Raw genomic sequence first — 20,648 nt, 5'->3', positions numbered from 1 at the left:
CAGACAGAAAGTACCTCATCTTCACTCACTATGCTCCACAGATCAGAAGTCATTATTTCCTACCCTTTTTGTCCTTAAATAAATCCACTTGATGAAGCTGTAACAGCTTTCCTTTGTAAGTATTTAAAAATATGAGCATTTTAGACTTCTCTAATAAAACAAGCCTAATGACCAAGAGTTGTACAGAAATACACTTTTCACTGTTTTACAAAATTCACAGTATAAACTGGCTATTCCTCTCCTCACTAACTTCAAGAAATAGTGACATACCAGTGTGCACAGTAAGAAGCATCTGGATGTAAAGTTAGCTTCCCAATACACACACCAAGTACTAAAACAAATTCTGTCTGTAATTTACAAAACCTATCAGGCTCTAGACCAATGAAGTGTTCAGCTTGCTTGAGCAGTGAATAGACTACAGTATCTAAAAACTATTCTTCTGATAAGTCAGACCACTCTGGTGCTCACCTCTTGTTAGAACTAAACTTAGTATCTGTACTTCTTAACTTTTTGCCTCTGCATAAAAGGAAAACTTCCTCTAAAGTAACAATGCTAGCTCAAAAAGGCTCTTCTATTTCTCTTTCAGTATTTTTCACCATTTTATCTATTTCTGTAACACTGCAATATTAATAAAGCCAATCACGTTGCTACAATGCCTATGATTTTCTCCTCAAATTGTCATTTTAAAATGATTTCTGTAACCTTTACTGTTCTTTTTCTAAATAGTAAATCACAGAAAGATATATAATCCTTGTGGGATAAGCCTTTTTCGTTAACCATACATGAATGCAAAGTAAAATCCTTTATGGTCTTTTCACCAGGGTGTGACAGACTGCAAGATTTAGAATTGCCTTTCATCACTATATTAGATAGTGCAAACATCTAGATAGTTCTTAACTATAAACTGTTTATTACATAAGAGAGAAATGCACTTAGAAATACAACAGGGCACATTTTATCTTAGCATATGATTGTCAGATTCTTTAGTGCAGCTAGCTTCAGGGTATAGATAGCGATGTACTGGCTAAACGAGACATATACAAAGAGGAATAATATACGAATCTGTTAATATTTGCTGCTGGCAAGCTTGTGTGTGATTTCCAGTTTCTGGAGCAGAGGTCTGGCACATACACATATGGAATGAAAGGGTGGGATATTATGGATATGGAAAACTTACCTTAAGTTTGAAAGGGGAATATAGTATATTTGGATTTCCTTCATCTTGTATTTATATAAGAAATGTCCAGATGTAGCCAGACTGCCCTCTTCAAAGCACAAAGCATGTTACATACTTGGGGGAAACTGGAAGATTTCCCTGCTGTTTAGCTGTAATAGTGATACTCAGCAAATTTAAGAATAGTTGCTGTAAATTGTTTCTATTAAATATTGACATTTCACCAGAATAATTTTAATGCTGTGAAGGTATCAGTATAAACCCCAAATTCTATATAAGCAAAACCAAGACAAAATATCCAAATAGACAAGTGAATATTCCACGGCCAAAATAATGAATAAAATCTAGCTGGTGTGAAAAAAGCATAATCCTGGAATGCCATGGTAGACCAGAGGCCAAAGACACACTATGATCTTTGCCTGGTAAGTACTGTATCTACAAAGGCATACACACACTAGTAAAGCTTTCTTTAAGCAGACATAAATACACTTCAAGAATTTATTACTGAGAGCTGTCTTTTGCATGTCAGCATATGCAAAAAGCATCCTGTAACTGTAAAGCTCCAACAGTCTCAACTTCCCAAAGTATGGGTTTAAATCCCCTCAAAAGGCCTTCCAATTAATGGAGAAAATATTTACAGCAAGTCTCAGGTCTTACTACTAGTTCTCATCACTCTCGCTTGGCAGCATCAAAAACAGCAAAATAAAGTTTACCAAAAAAAATTCCAAGTAAGATCTGAGCTTGGATTCCCATTCCAAAACAAAAGTCACCCTATTTAGACCCCCCCAAAAAAGTATCTTACATGACCTTTTTGCATTATCTAAATCTCTGTCCTTAGCTGTTCAGTATTTATACAAAATGGCTCCAATTATTCTAAAACTTTTCATCTCTGAAAACCCTACCTGAAAACTTCATACTGTATGCCACAAAACTAAAGCTTACAAAAACCCTCTCAAAGTAAACAATCACTAAATATAGAAATGTATTACATTATATTTATATAGAAATGTATACATCTTACATCTATAAATCATGCAATTATTTGGAAAATACTTTTAACATGAGTATTTCTAATTAAAATGTACAGAGCTTAGATCTGCTTAATTTCAGTGCATATTGCGACATCCCACTTTTCCTCCCCTTATATTTTGAGGCCAGGGTGGCTTAAGGGCATGTGGAAAACAGGTTACTGGGATTACCGCTTCATCACACCACTTCTGGGGATATACATGTGGGCAGTATATTAATATAGTGTTGGATGTCATTATTACTGTGCATTTTAAGTTCTGTAAAATCACTTTGAGCTTTAGCTAAGTAATTTAAAACTGATCTAAATAGATAAATTATTCTAGCAATTTACAATCCAACTAAGGTTTTAAGACAAGGAAAAAAGAAAACACTAGCAAAGCTTTAATAAGTAGTTCAGAAACACTGTACAAGATGCTAACCTTTGAGCAGGAAATCGCTGAAAAATGGAGTTAAGCATACCACTAGGTCTTTTATGAACCAAGAAAGTAAAAAAATGGAAGTTAATTGCTAGCTTTTAAAAATCTTCCCTGAGCACTGAATCAACTTGTGTTTAATGCGAATTAAATTGAGAACCATAAATCATTGCATCTTCCCTTCTCATATTTATACTACGTAAAAAGATACAGTTATTACAGATATATCTACCAAAGCTAATTCTTTGCTACTTACAATTCAGGCATTAGTTAGGTAAAAGCTTATAAAAATTACTCCAGGTTTATAAATAGACCCAATTTAAATACAAGATTTAGCTACAAAAAACCCCAAAAACCAAAACAAAACACACATTAAAAAAAACAACAACCACAGACAAGATTTTGAGGGTACAAGCTGTTTTCTTAAAGGTGTTGAAAAGACATCACCACTCCTTACAAGCTCTGCCTCCCCAACATCCTTATCAAAATATTTGGACTTCAGCTGCAATGATATAGCATAAAATATGTGAAAAGAAGTGTGAAAAAAAAAAAATATTCAGGTTGCCACATGCAGAAATGATGTTGATGCAGTCCTGGCCTGAATGCACCCAGGAAAAGCTGGAGAAAAAAAAAAAAACCAACCACATAACAGATAGCCTCACCAGGTGGTTTGAAAGACTAGAATGGCTAAGAAGTTTAGCTTTTTCACCTTAATAAATCCCATTTGTAATCAATGGAAAACATCTTGATCTTTTCCTGTTTAGTGTGAAAAATGAGGGGAGCTTTTTTTGTCCATTAAAAGATTTCTGTCAATTTTAACTCACAATACATATTTAACCTACACATCAAGTGTACCAACAGTCTTTACAAAAATTACTTCAGTCTTTCCATATCTCTATGAATGAGATACTCCCATTTCTACACATGAAAACTGGGCAGGACAGAGGTTTACTGATGGCAAGACACACTTCATTCTTCATACTAAAAACTAGCTCCACAGATCAGCTTGTTTAGCAATATGTATTACTATTGGTCTTGCAAAAACTATGAATGGGCAATCACAGGCAAGACGAGGAATTTTAACCTTTTTGAACTGCAAGTAAATCCAGTGGGTTTACTGCAGTGTCCTGTGCATCAATAGTTTTCAAGGTCTTGTCTTATTTTGAGCACTAATGTTCTCCAACTCTCCATATTTGCCAGACACTTAAACACATCTAAGAACATTTAAATTGAGAGAGTTTTAATATGCTATGTAATGATCAACTATTTCACGCTAGTGTTTCCACTATTCATTGGAAGTTTGAAGGAAGTTATTTTTTATGTCCTTTGAAGCCAAGCTGACAGTGTTCCTGATATTTGAAACACGCTGACAGATTGTTTTGCTAATGTTCACTGTAAATGCACATGTATGTGAACCTTAAAGAAAAACCATGCACTGACAAAGTAACATACGTGAGAAAATAACACAGATTTTTGACAAAACAAAAAAAATCCTCTGAGGCAGGTGATTTTAATGGATCACAATTGTGCTGAGGAAGTCTGGAGGAAGGCAAGGCAAAGGCAGAATGCATTTGGCTAATTTCAGCATTAGCACATTAGAGTCTCAGCGTCATGAAGACAAAAGAAAGTCTTAATCCAAAAGTTACAGAAGTGTTTTTCCTCTCACTACATACAGCTGGGAGATCTGGAACTGCACCAAAAAAACAGTGGAGGCAGAAAACTGAATGAAACACTCATGGTGTGCATTACTAGTCAGAACTAAAGAAGGGAACTGATCACACACCAGAATCACTCCCTAGGCACAACAGAAACTGAAAAAAAAAGCAGGTACTGAGGTGGCTCTAAGTGGCTTGGAGAAAACAACTAACTCAACGCTAACTTACTACAAACTACTACCTTGACTTCAGCAGCAGTGACAAAACATGGCATAGAAAATATCTTGTTTCCCTTTGAATAAAAAAAAATTCTCAAAGAATTATTAAGTCACACCACTGTGGACCAAGTCCTACACTAACAGGCAGCAAACAAGTGACACCACAGTGGTGATCGGGACATCACCACACAAGTTGATTTTCAACTTGTTTGTCCTTTGACAGACACTGTAAGAATCATACTTATGCCAGGTGTAAAGTTAGCAAGTCATATGGAGCAGAGAATAATAAAACTATAATCAGCAGTAAGAAACTGTGGCTATAGGGACATGGGAGCTTCGTCAGGGAGCTTCTGCCACCTTGTGAAGTGGTACAGTCTTAGTGAACCCCCAAAGAGTGGCTTCCTACCTGCATGGCAGCCTCTGTCTGGCAAGTGCCCCTTTTGCTCTAGGAAAGGGCATTACCAGACCCTCTTTCCTATCGCGGTACCCACTTCTGCACTTGGTACTGCTGTGTTCATAACCCTTCTCCTGCAGGATAGCAGGGGCTTTACATTACCACTGAAGCAAAGAGAAACTTCCCCCTCTGTGAAGTGGGATGGGTTTGACAGGGATTTTTACTGTCAAACATAAATGTGTCTAAAAGCCTTCACAGACACCCGGATAACAGGGACTACAGTAGTACGTAGTGTGAGCCACTGGCTTTGTGCCGTTACCATCACATGCAGGAACAGCAGTACAGGCATTCAACAGGGTTGAAATGTCATTTATATTATTGCTTAAATGCAAATACGAATTCACACAGTCAAAACAGGCCCTTATTGGATCAGCTCTGGCAGTCAACTAAGTTACAGTTAACTTCAAACACCTTCCTGAATCAGTCCTCCTTCCTGCTGCATATGTGCCAAATTCATTGTGTAAAATAATGATGCCAGAATCATTCCTAACTGATCAAGCATAAGAAATTACAGCAACATTTTCTGCTTTCTAGCAGTAGTGATTTTTGTTACAGATGCAATACGGCCTTCTACAGTTAACCACAAATGCTCTCTTTATTTTGACTTGAAACAGAGGTGTACTGTAGTACAGCAAAACCTGTGTATATAGATCTATGCTTGTTTCAACGAAGTCAAATAATACTTGCTGGATGGGAATTAAAAAATTTCTTGTTCACAAATCGGAAGTTAATATAACTACTGTATATTTCTTTAGGCAGCTTTACCCTCACATCTTGATTCTCCACAGCTTTACCCATCTTCCTGTGTCACCTACAGATCATATCCCCAGAACTGCACTGCTTTGTCATGACTTAGCATTTTTTTGTTCACCTTGGCAAGCATCTCTGCATCCTGTCAGGCCAGTATATGCCTTCATGATTCCCATGCACGTGTCAAGCCCACCCTCCCCTTTCTAAATCCTACTTTGAACACATGTTCCTTTTTTAATTTTTTGTTCTTATCCCTCCTCAACCTCCAAATGCAAGATGAAGGCTTTTTCTTTTTTAAATTATTTCATCAAGATACCTTTTGAAATGCCTGGTTTTAACTATACACAGAGATTGCCTAAGGGTAGCAGCAGTTTTAAATAAAAATGCCACTAAAAACGATTTGCACTGCTCCTTTACACAAAAATCATGTGTATTTCTTAATGACACCAACAAAAGCAAAGACAAAAATTCTTCAGGCTTTAAAATTGCAAATTCAAGGACACTACCAACTTCATTTCCACCAGGAAATCACTTTAGTCTTGTGTTGTTATACAGGGGTCATGAGTTGGAAACTGCGTAAGATGCACAGGACATATCTTTAAATTACTCATAATCGCCTTAAACTGCATTCAATCAGCATTGCAATATGTCATCTTATAGACATACAAAACTTCAAAAGGAAAAGCACATGAAAAAGCAGACTACCAAGAGCACTATTGTTGAAACTACACCAGAAAGCTTAATATTTCAATACTGTATATGTTAAAATAAACAACATACACAGGTGATGAAAGCCAGCCTCTGAAAAATTTATTATTCTGTTAGAATAAGTTTACACTTCGGATGAATTCTCATGCTTCATGCCATTAGGAAGTTTTACTGAGTTTATAGTGGAAATAAAAACAGAAATAAAAATAGATGACAATCCCAAAATACAGGCTGTACTTTCAATATGATCAACAGGCTTTCTTCTCCTTTTATATCTATAGATTTCCTCTTGCCTCCAGCAATAAAATTTTATTCAATCTTCATGAAAAGTTCCCTAAATTGCCTGTTTTCCTTTTTAAAATCAAATGTTTTGATGAGGTTGAACAGACTAACGTAACTTGTATTAGTTCAGTATTATTTCCCCAAAGCTATCCTATTGGAATTGTACAGCTTTCAAAGATTTATGATGTCAGCTTGACTCAAAGGACCCTTCCGCCCTGCCCCACACCCCTCCCATTTCCTCTGTAATCTCACTTTAGTTTCCAAAAGAATTGACCCTAACCTCATCTTCTCCTATGCACGCCATAAGTACTTATCCCATTGAAGCACTGAAGTGAAAAGGATTGGACATCAATTCTTTGTGTAAGATGGGCATAAAGAAAATACGTATGATTATTAGGATGATTAATTTTAAAAGCAGTAAAGCTTTGCCTGGTGAATTTGCACTCAACATTGCAAACTCTTGGCATTGGACTCTTTTGTAAAATATACTACACTAAGCAATAGGGAGCCCTGATTGCTGTAAACTTCAAATTATAAAGTAGTAGCAAGAATTGCACATATTCTTTGTCAGGATCATAACTAGTTGAAATTCACTTTTAGGTTCAACATGAACAAAAGAAATTAAGAGTATATTCCATAATTTCAAAAAATTTGAAATAGTTCCCATTCTGCCTCTTTCTGACCACACTGCATTTAGATAATTTTTTCAAATCTGCCTCAGTATTAGTTTTCACGTTGGACAATGTAACATCATTTGGCATTTAATGTGTAGCATTACACTTATCCTCACCCACTTGGATGCTCTCCTCTGCTTATTATCTGGATGAATAACTGATTTCAGTATGAAGTTTCATGACTTACTGCTTAATGTATTCAATATGTCAAATGAAATATGGAAGCATACATTTTTTAATTACATAAGAACCAACCAGCAATTACAAATTTTTTCACAAGCACCACATCCTAAATGAACAATATTCTAAATACAGGTATGTGGCCAACTTTTTTAAAAAAAAAAACCAAACAACAACATCTAAGAATTTCCTCAGTGTTTTGAACTGAATTAGCAGCACGCTGAATGATCAGTTGTAGAGAGGCAGAAAAAATATTAAATTTTGCCTATGAGTTATTTAGTTTGCGCGGAGGGGGTGTGGGGGTGTGTGTAAAATATAAGTATAGAAGTAACAAACTGATTTTATCAGCTTCAGCATTCAGCGCTTGATCTATTAGAAGCATATATTGTTATCAGATACTTGACTTACACTCATATTCCTATCCCAGATCTGGATGGAGCCATCTTGACAGCCAGCTGCAATAAGTTTACCATCTCTGCTGTACGTGCAAGTTGTAGGGATCACCCGTTTACCTTGAACTGATCGTGGTTTAAATACGTTTTTGTGCTTTTTTTCATTGTTAACATCCCATGTCCTCACAGTTCTGGAAAAAAGTTTAAATAAAGAGTTGTTTTAGATAAAGTTAATACATGTAAAACAATTTTTCTTATGACACATTCAAACACCTTTTTCAGCACAAATGGCACATAATATTGTTCAAATGAAGTTGTAAAGGCAAAATAGCCTTTAAGGTATCGAATGGCAGTCATGAAACTAACATGGTAACTTTCCAAGTAAGACTCATCATATTCACTAGTATATGTGTGAAGGTTAAAAAAATAAATTAAAAAAATAATAAAATCTGTTCTTCCCAAGCTCTTGTGTAAATACCTAAAATTATTTACAACTAGACAAACAACCGAAGGTTAATATGCAGGTACTCCATAGTCTCCACTGTCACTGGAAATCAGGAAGATGAAAGTATTCCATCCTTTACAAGAATGAATACTTCAGGAAACAGGCATGAACATTTATAAAAATTCATTAACACAGCAGACTGTCTTAATTGTTCTGACATCACAACAGACAAACCTGCTCTTAACTGGCAGTATTGCAGACTAGCTAATTATTCTTTGAAGTGCCTTTTTAAAATAAAGTCTGAAGAATTAATTGCATTATTGTACCTCTCTTTCAGTAATCCTGAAGGTCCTAGGAGTTCTGTTGTAAAAGTGTTCCTTCACAAAAGCTCACTTATGTAATACTGTTTTTTCAAGTTGAGTTTTTCCCACATTATTAGCAAAATAAATTCCTCCTTTTTTCTTTTTAATGGAAAAAAAATATCTGCCTGGCTCTTCAATGTTTCTTAGAGACACAAAAACATCCAAATGAGAGAGAACTAAAACACTGAGATACAGGTGGACTCTTTAAACTGTCTTAGATACAAATGTTTTCTGTCCATTTAATATGTTGAGTACTTTCCAGATAAAATTCAAAACTCTTTTGGCATCTAATGCAGAAAAGAGTTTCAGGATTTGGCAAAGGAAGGATGATCATTAATTTGGAAAGAAAAAAACCGCTAAGTTCTCAAGACAACCTCATTTGTTTAGACTATACAAACATTGCCTATGATCCAACAGCATGTAATTCACTAGCCTCTAGCAAAGCAAATACCTCTTTTACAACGGCTGCCATTTTTCCAGAACAAGACAAGACACCAGAGCACAACATTAGGAACTTCCATCAGAGCTACAAGACCAGACAGGCTACAGAGCTGACATACATATATAATTCTAAGATAAAACACACAAGAAAATGAGCTGGAAATAGCTCATAGGAGTTATTTAATCAGACATTTAATGATAGTAATGCAAAATCAGTAACTGAATGAATCACCAGCTGTCCAAAATAAAGTAAAAAAAAAAATCAGTCTCATTTTTAAAAATCTTCACATCTCTGATCTGTAAGGCATCACATCACTTCACTGCTCTATTTCAAGCTCTAGCATAAAACATTCAGGTGTTTCTGATGGCTGGTTTGGGTTTTTGTTGGGGGGTTTGGTTCTTTTCTCATTTTAAATGAAACATTAGATTATGATGCATTTTCTACAGTCACGTAAATAAAACCATGCTGCTTTATGGAACAGGTTGCCCAGTGAGGTTATGGAGTTGCCCTTCTCAGTTACTCAAAACCTGTCTGGAAATGGCCATGTGCTAGGTGCCTAGGTGATCCTTCTTTGAACAGGATGGTTGGATTAGACGATCTTCAGAGGTTACTTCCATCCTTAACCATTATGTGACTCAGAGATTCCCCTTTTCCTGTCCATACGCTGTCTATAACCATCTCAGTCTCCTACCTTTCTACAGACATATTGACACTTGCTCCCATTCTGATATTTAGTCAAATTTTGAGGGTTTTTTTCAGTCCTTTCCCCCCATAATATTAAATCCTTCCAGATTCTTATTTGAATCAACTGTGCCTCCAGCTTCTCTTCCTCCTTTTGCGACAGCCGTCTCCTGCTTCCTCTCCTACAGCGCAAGTTTCCCGTGACTGCCTTGGCATACACACTTCTCAGACGGTGTACTTAGTAACATGGCTAAGTGCATGGAAGTTTAAAGCCTGTGTCCCCCCTGTTTGCCTTTTTATCTAAGATGCCTCAAGCATCTCAGCTGCAATTCCAAAAACAATCTCTGAGAATCCTTCATCACCCTAATTCTTCATTTCTGCTGGCACATAAAAAACTTTTTTGAAGTCTTCAGTCACCTCTTCTTAGGGCTCAATATCCTGTCAAAACCTCTATTACTTCACAACACTATAGAGCATGTTCAAACCTTCTTATTCATTTTACCTTTCAACTGCAGAGAAGGAAGTAACATTTTTTTAAATAAAAAGCCCTAAATCAACTCTAGTTTTAGCAGGCCAGGTGAAAAATCCAAGTTTCTTGAGCTGCTGCTTCTGCTGCAGTTGGCCACACTCCCTCACATGAATTACAAGCCCTGATAAAAATGCCCACATAACCTATACTGTGTGCTTAACATCCCCTCAATGTTTTCTTAATGTCCTAAACTAAATGTATGTTTGCTGTTGTCTTGCTCTATTGGATCTAACTGAAAAACTTTTCTACTAAATATTTTATAAGAAATCGTCTATATATTACTTACCATCTGACTAATCATCCCCAGACAGCCCTTAAGTCTTAAGCTATGACTGAGGTCTTGAATCTCTTCTTTCACCTCAGATCTTTTAAATGTTTTTATTCTTTATGGGGACATTTCAATTTTTCATTAAAAAATGGACACCATATTGCAAACACATCTCATAATACCATGGACAAAATTTCAGTTTACCACATGAATCAGTCGGCCCGTGGTTTCTGACTGAATCACCACCAAGCAAAACACTAGGAGTCATCTAGAAACTATGTGTGTTCTGTACCTTCACTGAAGGACCTCAGACAGATACTTTCACTACCCTGTCCTAAGGGCCTTCATCACACCGAGTATGACACAGACTAATTTGTTCTGACATTCCCCTTCTGCACTCCATGCTCCATCAATAACCACACAAACATCTTGTCTTTTCTTCCAGCAGGCACTTCGATGCTTCCCACACACACACACACCCTCCACCCATTGTCTTTGCTGTTTACACTCAAAACTTAATTGAGGCCTTTTTCCAGGCACTTTCCCTCACAACACCTAAAACTTTTTTTTATATATATATATATATATATATATATACACATATATATAATTTTTTTTTTTTAACTCCTCACATTCTAGTCAGAAGGAAAGGGGTAAACAAGAAAGGAAGCACAAAACCCAAACATTCTACCAACAGGGAATATATCTTTAAACTGGCAATACGGCAAACAAATGCTAACTAAGGCTGCTTTTGTATTTTCTCTCCGCTTCTGCTACTGACACTCAATGTACAATATCACAATGAACTCTGAGAGCATAATTTGGAATTATGCTTCCGGTTTTCTACAGAGAATTTTGTACCATTTAATGATTCTTCCTCCTCCTCAGACGTTACAAAAAAATAATTGAAACTGCATTACACAAGTCCCATTTTCAATTCCTAACCTACTCTGGGTCCAATCTAGTGTTGTTCGTGTTGAAACAAAAAAATTAACCCCTGGATCAATCAGATCAATTCCAGAAGATTCATTTTTGTCAAAAAAGCCTCTGACTAAGAGTATCTCCGTAGGCCTAACTAATTGTGGGGTGAATGAATAACACTGTTTTACACATTATGCTGCAGCATTTAGCAGAAATATAATACTAGTAATTATCTGTTGATAGGTATAACCAAGATATTTTTGAACTCCACTGAAAACAAAAGGAAAACATTTCCTGAATGCAGCACTTCTCCACCTGAAAAGAAACTATGCTTAAAGTTTGTTTAGTAAGAACAACACATAGGGATTTTTTTTAAACTGTCCCTACAACATACAATGTCATTCTTTCATCACATCAGATTTTAATGTACTGAATGATACACACAGCCACATAAATATTTTTAACTTCTCTTTCATAAATTTATTTTCAAAGAAAACTTCCACAAAAAAGGCTCCACATACAAAAGTTTAAATTTAAACTTCTTAAATGGTGAATTGCACATCTGCAAAACAGATTTTGTAAAGTACTTATATTTGCCAAGAGCAATTCAAAGCAACTTAGAAAAGGATGGGAATGTTCTTTTGGAAAGGTAATGTGGATATTTTCCTGACCACTGAAGTTAAATGACGCATAACAAACAACTAATTTAATTACTGCGACTGGGGGGTGGGGGGCGTTTTTGGGTTTTTTCCACCACAAATGTTTTTTCTTTTTTTCTCCCCTTTTTTCCAATGTCCTTATGATGTTATTGCTAAGTCAAAATTTTAAATAAAATTTACTATTGATAATGCTGCTGTATTACACAAATTATTAGAGGTATTTATGTAGCTGCATTTCCCAGTCTGCAAGCACAGAAAATTTCTCAAAGTCTTGATTCAGCAAGCCACTGTCCATTCTGATACTATTCTAATACAACCTGCTGAAATTCAAGGAGTGAAAAAATCCAAACATTAAAAACCTGACCTGTCAGATTCCACTAAGCTCCTCTGCCTGTCCCATCTCCTGTTTCTACTTGGCTGTAAAACTCTCTTGCACAATACTGAATGTTACTGGCATTCAATATAGAATAAATACATTAAGTCTACTCTTAATAATTAAGTCTATTCTTATCACACTTAAAACACAAAAAAGCAACAGCATAAATTAATGCCAAAAGTACAGACCAGGCTTAATATCTAGTAATTCTACTATAAAGCTTATCTTTGTAATACATTATATAATGCCTACCTTTCTAATATAAGGTTGCCCAAAAAGGCTACCTTGGAAAGCTGTAACATACTTTAAAATTGTAAAAATACTGCTGCAATGGAATTTATTGTCAGAGCACAGAATTCCAAGTCATCTTATCAGCAATAGAAAACACATTTTTAAAAGCATTAAATTAAGCCTCTTTATAAAAAAATCAACCGAACTTAAAGTAAGATTTTTTCATCCTTTTTTATGAGATTAAACAACCATACCTACACAGGAATGAAATTAAGATGCTTGTATAATATGGACAAAAATTATCTAAAGCAGAATATGTAAAGAGGATTCATAAGAAAAAGCCGAAAAGTTCTCTTAGAGATGCACTCCGTGCATATGGGGGTACAAGACTATGTCAGCAACAAAACTTTCATTACTATATTCTCTTTGCCCCCTTCCAGCAGAAGTTATAGGCTTCTTCTTTTGAGCACATGGGTCCAAATGAAGGTTGAATCACCTGCCAGATACTGAAAAAAATTGTACACACAAACAGACAGAGAAATGCAGAGCAACTTTCCATATTTGTTTGGCAGAAAAACTTCTAAATAAGCTACCTACTCCCAGCATCTGAACAGAGTTAAAATAATTTAAACCAGAATACATAAAAAGACACGTCCAACATAAGTAAAATTATAACTATGGAAGGAATGCCAAAAATAGATACAAGTTAGTAATTCACAATTCTTCAGCTTCTTTGTTACTTAAATAATCCCTAAATGTAAAAAACTAACAAAAACTTTAAGATAAAACATTTTACCAGAGTAAGAAACAAAAACATCAAAATTCATTTTTATGTGGTATGAAGCAAATGGGTTGAAGCAACTCTGCAACAGTATTTTTCCACATTTCCAAATGAAATTGATAGCCATTTTTCAATAGAAGAAATTACCACCATTTGGGTAATTACAGCTGAGTTATAATTACTGGGGGGAAGGGAGCACGGAATAGATTCGGGCACGGAACTACACCTGTTATCCAGTCCAAATGTATTAAAAGAGCAACCAACTCAAAACTGAAATGACACATAAGCATGTCTGACAGAGCATGGACACTTTCTGAATTACTAAGTAAAAATCCTGCTGCTGGCCAATATCCACAACATGGAGAAAAACTAAATTAGAAAAGAAGACAGAAAAGAACTAAGAAGGAGTATTAACTGGGTTAAGGAACCAGAACTCTTAATGGAGGTCAGGGAAAAGATACAGATGGAAAGAGACTGACTGAGTAAGAAGAATAAAAGCAAGGAACAAAATATAACAGCGATAATGTCATGCCAGATTTGACTGCTTTCAAGTAAGCTTTGTAGCATGTTCATGACAGAAACACAGCAGCAGCAGCAGCAAATGCTAGCAAGTTATGACATACAATCACTTCTGGCTGAGGAACTGGCCAAACAGATGCATTCAGACATAAAAAGTCACCCACCAATATGTCTATATAACGCCTTTCAGGTTAAAATGACAGTTGTAAAGACTTGTCTTTACATTACATTAGCATACTTGACAACAAAACTTCTTATTCATGGCATAAGAAGTCTATTTGTACTGAAATGCAAAGCTCACAAGGCTTTCCAGACCGAGTAATTTTTGTTTACTCAGATTAAACTACTGATCAGGCTAACCATACACAAAGGCACTCTTCAAAAGGATTAAGAACTTGAAAGTAGCAACAAACTTTCTAGAAATAAGCTGCTAATCAACATACTACAAACCTTACCAATTCAGTACTGACACATACCATCCAAGCAGAACCCAGATTTAGAAATATTTGCTTAAGACATCCAGCCATCCAGACCCTTCCTTCCTCAACGTTATCAATAGTAAAAAATAATCTCTTCAATATGTACAATTAGTTAGGCCCTTGACCATGCAGTGATGAACAAGGGGATCATCTATGCATCTTTTCCTTGCTTCAGTTTCTGCATTACAGCAAGAGTACTCATGGAGAATATAAGCAGAGATGGAAACACAACTAATATAAAAAGCAACCTAATGTGAAAAGGCTGTTTCTTCAATAATTCTTTTAAATAAGCAGATCTCGTACATGATCTTGCACATGACTTACACAATCTATTTCAGCTATTCCGTTCTAAGGGCCTGTACAAAGTGATGGGAAAAAAGTATTCTGTGGAATTTTGCACAAGGTTTTTTTCAGTGCATTGTTAATTCTTTCAAAATCTGAAAAATTCCCCCAAAGTACTTCCAAATCAGCTGATCAAAATGACAAACTTGAAAATCCCATCATTCTCAAAGTCAAAGATTATAGCAGACATATTCTGCACATCACACTGGCAGAGGATAAATGACAAAATAGAACACAGGAAAAAAAATAATCATAGATTGTAAAAGTTGACATTTATCAACTATCAACAACAGCTGTTAACTCAAAGCACAAGAAAGAGCATCCAGACACACAAATGGGAAGATTTCAAAATGGATCATAAAAGAAATTCCAAGATTCTGCTCTAGAATTTTTTTCCTCTTGTGAATTCCCACCGAACTATACTGCCCAATGCAAGATTCAGATAAATACCTTACTTTCTCCAGTCTTTAACTTCAAAGATTCTGAATGCTTTAATTCAAACCAGCGTTTCACCTGAGACCTAAAAGTTTTACAGGACATTTTTGTCTTTTTAGTAAGATTTTTATGTATGCCTTCTTCAGATTTTCAAAAAGACCCTCGAACTTAAAACTACACTTGCTCTTATCATATCTAAAGAATACATTTGGGTTTTTATATATAATTTGTTTTGCTAAATGTATAGGTCTTGAAATAATTAATTATCTGTAAATCAAGTGTTCTTACATAATTAAAACCAGCTAAAAAACACACTACATATAATAGATCATGTTTACTAATGAATGAGGATACCAGCAATCTACTTGGAATGTAATCATTATCGTGGAAGACAGTATAACATATGAAAATATAAGTCATATACAGAAAGGTAGAACAACAAAAGTAAAGTAAATGACAGAAAATTTTGCTACAAAACCCCAAACCAACAACATTGGTATATGTCTTTTCCATTAACAGTTATTGGAAAGTTCCAGTGTAGTTACTAATGCTCAGAATTTTCCTCACATCAAAACTAAATCGTCTGAACATAAGTAAAGCAGAAGGCTTTGTGGGAGGAATCTTACAACCTCAGAAGAAGAGATAGGAAAGGTAGTATTATTGGAATGAACATACAAGAAGGAATGTGGAAGTGAAAAACATATTAATTACGGAAGACCGAAAAAGCTAACTGCTGGACAGAAAGCAGTAATGAAGGGTATGCAGGCACACAATTATTATGCTAGTAAAAGTGCATACTTCTAAGGAAGGAGGAGTAAGATTCCACATACATGTTACATTCAGTGCTGCTCAGAACACAGAAAAACAGAATAAATCTAAAAAAAGTGAGTCCATACAACCAGAAAGAGTAAGAGAGGTGGAGGGAAGGGGGCGGGGGGGGGCAAACAAAACCCTCCCACCAAACCAAACAGCCTCAAGAACCGATGCACAAGAATAAATTACATACAAAGAAAATAATGTTAAGTAAAGCTTCAGATATTATTGAGAGGAAAATGTACTGCACTGAGCACTATCATAAATACATTAAAATTCTACAGAAAATAAATGGGAAGGCAAATCACAGAGGCATTAAAAAATCCCCACAAAATAACAACAAAAACCCACAAACATAGCCCAGAACACTGTTTAGATGCCCAAAAGAGTGATACAGAAAAAGGCCTCTTCAGACTAACAGAATAGTCCTCAAATTAAACGCATATACTGTACTGAAAAGGGCAGTTTCAGGCCTCATAGGTTAATAAAAAATAATTCAGGTGTTTTAAACGTGTGGTTGCAATGGTTTCTTCCCTGAAGAACTTCTGACGTTTAAGTCAAAGTAGTTACAATGGATTCAGTCTATCTGACAAAACCTCTTCCACAGGCCAATGTAGGCCTATGGAAAAAAACCCAAACCTTTTTTCCATAGGCAAAACACATGCGCACCGTGCCCAAATCCCAACAGGCCTTTCTCCCTCAGTATTCCCTTAAATATTAAAGTATTTCCTTCTATATTTCTCTCAACTACTGAATATATTTGACTGCATTAGTAATAAGCATTTGGGCAATGAAACTGCATTAAGAGAAAATAAAGCACAGTAGTTTTGAATTGCTTTTTCAGTGGCACTGACAGCTAATTTGCTTTGTTTCTTGTGGATGAAGTCTTCATATACAAATCTGACTGAAGAAAGAGGTTGTTTTTCTTTGCATCAGTCATTATGTTGGCAGTCATGGATGTCTGCAAAGCAAATTATTTCTCCAGTTCAAATCAGCAAAGTATCTAAAGCAAGTCTTTTGAAAACCATTTATAGAGTAGGTTCGAGAACTGTCCACCTTTAATGAAGCATATTGAGTTCTGTGAAAAGTCAATATGCTTTTGAATTAGTAATAGTTTGAAGTCTATGTCAATGTGTGCTATTTAAAAAAAAACAATCAGTGGTATTTTCCTGAGACTATGTAGCACTTTGCACACAAGAAGTCCTTCATATACCATTCCAGCACATCTAACTTTAATATTATTATTTCTATACAGAACATTAAGTCAATTACAAATATTTATGTGATTTACTTCTGAAAGCTGTGACAATAAAAGGAGGTGCAATTTTGTGTCATTTTCCAAATGGTGTGGGAAGGCAACCAACTGAGACCTCACCTCCAACTTAGTAAAGATAAGAGTAGGATGTAATCAACCTCCCTGTGGGGTACATCTGATTAAGATCAAAGGGGAAGACTTCTGGTAAAGGACATCTCAACAGTTCAAGTTACTGTCACCTGCATGAACTGAAATAACTCAAAAGCAGCCTTGCATGATACTGCAAAAGCAGGAAGAGTAAATCACTAAGAAAACAGGATCCTTTCTAAAAAGCTTATTAGTCATGGGTATAAAATAGTTAAGGCTCATTTGGATCTCATTCTTCTACGCTCCAATAAATAACTTAGATTGGAACTAACACTCAGCAGAACTTTCCATTAAACCAGTGAAAAATCAACTGGAATTAAACTGTAGTCAAGCAATTAAAAGTTCTGTGAAGCAACACCTCAGCTGATCCTATATGCATGACAATTAGTTTTAACCATTTTTGCTGCCTTCTCAAATCTCACTTACAGCTATTTTTCTGCAGTTCCATTAGCTATCAAAAACAATCTAACACACATAAGTAACATAAGAGAGAAAATTGTAAATCTTAAATGTATTTTGATTTTAAAATTTATTCTAAATAATTCAAAGTTTGATTCAGCTGTACATTTTAACTACGCACTTTGGTTTACAGAAATTTTTAAAAGTGAGCTTTACTTTGCATTTCTGAACTAAGAAACAAAATTTGTTATGTTGTAGTACAATCTCCATTAAAAAAACTTATGAAAGGCTTATAAATACCAAGCTAAACTGCAGCGCATGAAGTGTAAGTACATACAAATGTATGTATTTATCGTATTTTCTGGAATACACATCAAAGTGTAAGACACTTCTCCCCCAAAACTTCACAGAGGAAGCATGTTTTGGAAAGAACAAATACAGTTCTTAGCCTGAGGTCTCCAAAGAGTCCTGACGCAGTCCTGTATCTGTCTAGATAACCACGCAGAGAATAATTTTTTTACATACTTGTCACTATGGTCTGCTCACATCATAATATTGCTGCTACTGAAGAAGCTCCTATATTCCTCTCTGACTTTTGTCTAAGGTTAAAAGTCTAAAGCAAAAGGTTAGTGGACAAAGTAGTATTCAATTCCACTATTTCTGAATATGAAAACTAAGGGATTTATGCTCCCTTATCGGTTATGTTCTCCACACGGGAAAATATTGTTTTCCTGGAGTTGAAAAATTTGTAGATTTAAATACAGTAAAGGCAGGACACAAACAACTAAGGAAATATTTTTAACAATCTGTTTTTCCTTTGAAATAAAAAAGACCAGAGAAGTGACTTGTTTCATAAACCAATGCAATAAAAAAATCAAGCATCTCCAGTCTGAGCACATTACTTTGTAGTGCTCTGGTCTTTAAGCCCTGGAATTTCAGTCTGCTCAGAAATCCACCTTTTAGTTCACTGCACAGCCTGCTGTTACTTGAGCAACCTGATCTAAGTCAGCCTTGCACTAAGCAGGCAATCGAAAAAGATGACCTTCAGGTATCCTCTTCAACAAATTATTCTGTTACTCCAGATAACTTGAAAGGGTGCTTTAAAATGCATTTTGAGCATATGAGTATTCTTGGCAGAGACACACACTACTTACATGTAAAATTCTATGAACCAACATAAAACTGCTCAAAAGCTAGTAAAACTAGAACTAAGTCCAAAATCACAATAAAGACAAATAGCATCAATATCACTGACTTCATGAGCTACTGGGAGATGGATACTGGCAAAACTGCAGAAGCTCAAATGGGGGCAACTCACGTCCATTGCTCCTACATGTTGTAAACAGCATGTCTTACTTCTCCACTCCCTTCTGCATTCACAAGTAGTTCACAAGCACCTATTCCCACACCTATTCAGATACTCCACAGTAATCAAGGTTTAACTCACAGCTGAAAGCGCTCCTACACAGGTCAATCAATTAGTAGGGAAATTCTCAACTCTTTTCCAGCTAGAACTCACGGATGTCTCCTCAATAATGCTGCTACTCTTTAAATGTGTGTAAATGCCCAGCTCTAGCCTTCCTTTTTTACCTGGGGAATCAGCAAAATTAATAATTTTTGTTTCATTAGAATCACAGAATATTTCGAGTAGGAAACAGGATCATCAAGTCCAAGCCCCCGCTCCTCGCAGGAGCGCCTGAAGCTAAGCCGTGTGACCGAGCGCTGCGCGGGCGCTCCTTGAGCTCTGACAGGCCTGGTGCCGCGACCACTTTCCCCGGCGGGCGGCCACCTGCCAGTGAAGACCCTTTTCCTAACGTGCAGTCTGAACCCCCCGGTGCCGGCCGCTGCTGCCAGAGAGGGATCCCGGCTCCCCCTCCGCCGCCGGCCCTGGGGAGGCGCAGCTGCCATGAGGCCCCCCTCAGCCTTCTCCCCGCTGACCCAGCCGGGTGCCCTCAGCCGCTCCTCCGATGCCTTTTGCCCGGGAGGCATTTTGCCATCTCGGTTCACCCTCCTCTGGGCACACCCGAGCAGCTCCATGTCCTTCGGACACCGGGGCGCCCAAACCGCACGCAGCGCTTGCCGTGGGGCCACACCAGTGCAGCGCAGAGTGCCATCAGCCCAGACCCCAGATCCCTTTCCACGGGTCTGCTCTCCAGCTTCTCATCCCCCAAGCTGTATGCATAACCAGGATTTCCCTCTCCCAGCTGGAGAATCTGGCGCTTGCTCTTGTTAAATTTCATATATAACCAGCATAAAGCTGGTTGGTGAATGTCCAGCTCCCTGATCTATCCATATCTGTCAGGCCTGCACACCCTCCAAGGAGTCCACATCTCCTCCCAGTTTAGAATCATTGGCAAAATTACTTAAGGCACATTTGATTCCTGCATCAAGATCACTTATAAAAATGTTAAAGAGCGCTGGCCCTAAAAATGATCTCCAGGGAACCCCACTGATGACTGGCCACCGGCCTGATGTAACCCATTTATTGTAACTCTTAGAGCCCAACCCACCAGCCAATGGCTCACCCAACACATTATGGACTTGCCTAGCTGTGTGCTGGGCATTTTGTCCAGAAGGTTGCTGTGAAAGGAAGTATCAAAAGCTTTGATAAAAATAAAAAACCCTCCACATTTAC

At 36.6% G+C, this 20,648-nt stretch overlaps 1 protein-coding gene across 1 annotated transcript in view; it reads right to left on the bottom strand.

The window, feature by feature from the left end:
• The window catches only part of WDR70 (WD repeat domain 70), a 136,295-nt gene that overhangs the window by 50,390 nt on the left and 65,257 nt on the right, over nucleotides 1–20,648 (bottom strand). Inside the window, exon 10 of the mRNA XM_055698637.1 lies at nucleotides 7,946–8,120. Coding sequence (XP_055554612.1) covers nucleotides 7,946–8,120 — 175 coding nt within the window. The remainder of the gene's footprint in view (nucleotides 1–7,945; nucleotides 8,121–20,648) is intronic.

The sequence above is a fragment of the Falco cherrug genome, chromosome Z (genome assembly GCF_023634085.1).
Source record: "Falco cherrug isolate bFalChe1 chromosome Z, bFalChe1.pri, whole genome shotgun sequence".
NCBI classification, from domain to species: domain Eukaryota; kingdom Metazoa; phylum Chordata; class Aves; order Falconiformes; family Falconidae; genus Falco; species Falco cherrug.
The sequence above is the reverse complement of the archived record's forward strand: the minus strand, read 5'-3'. Positions and strand labels throughout refer to the sequence as shown.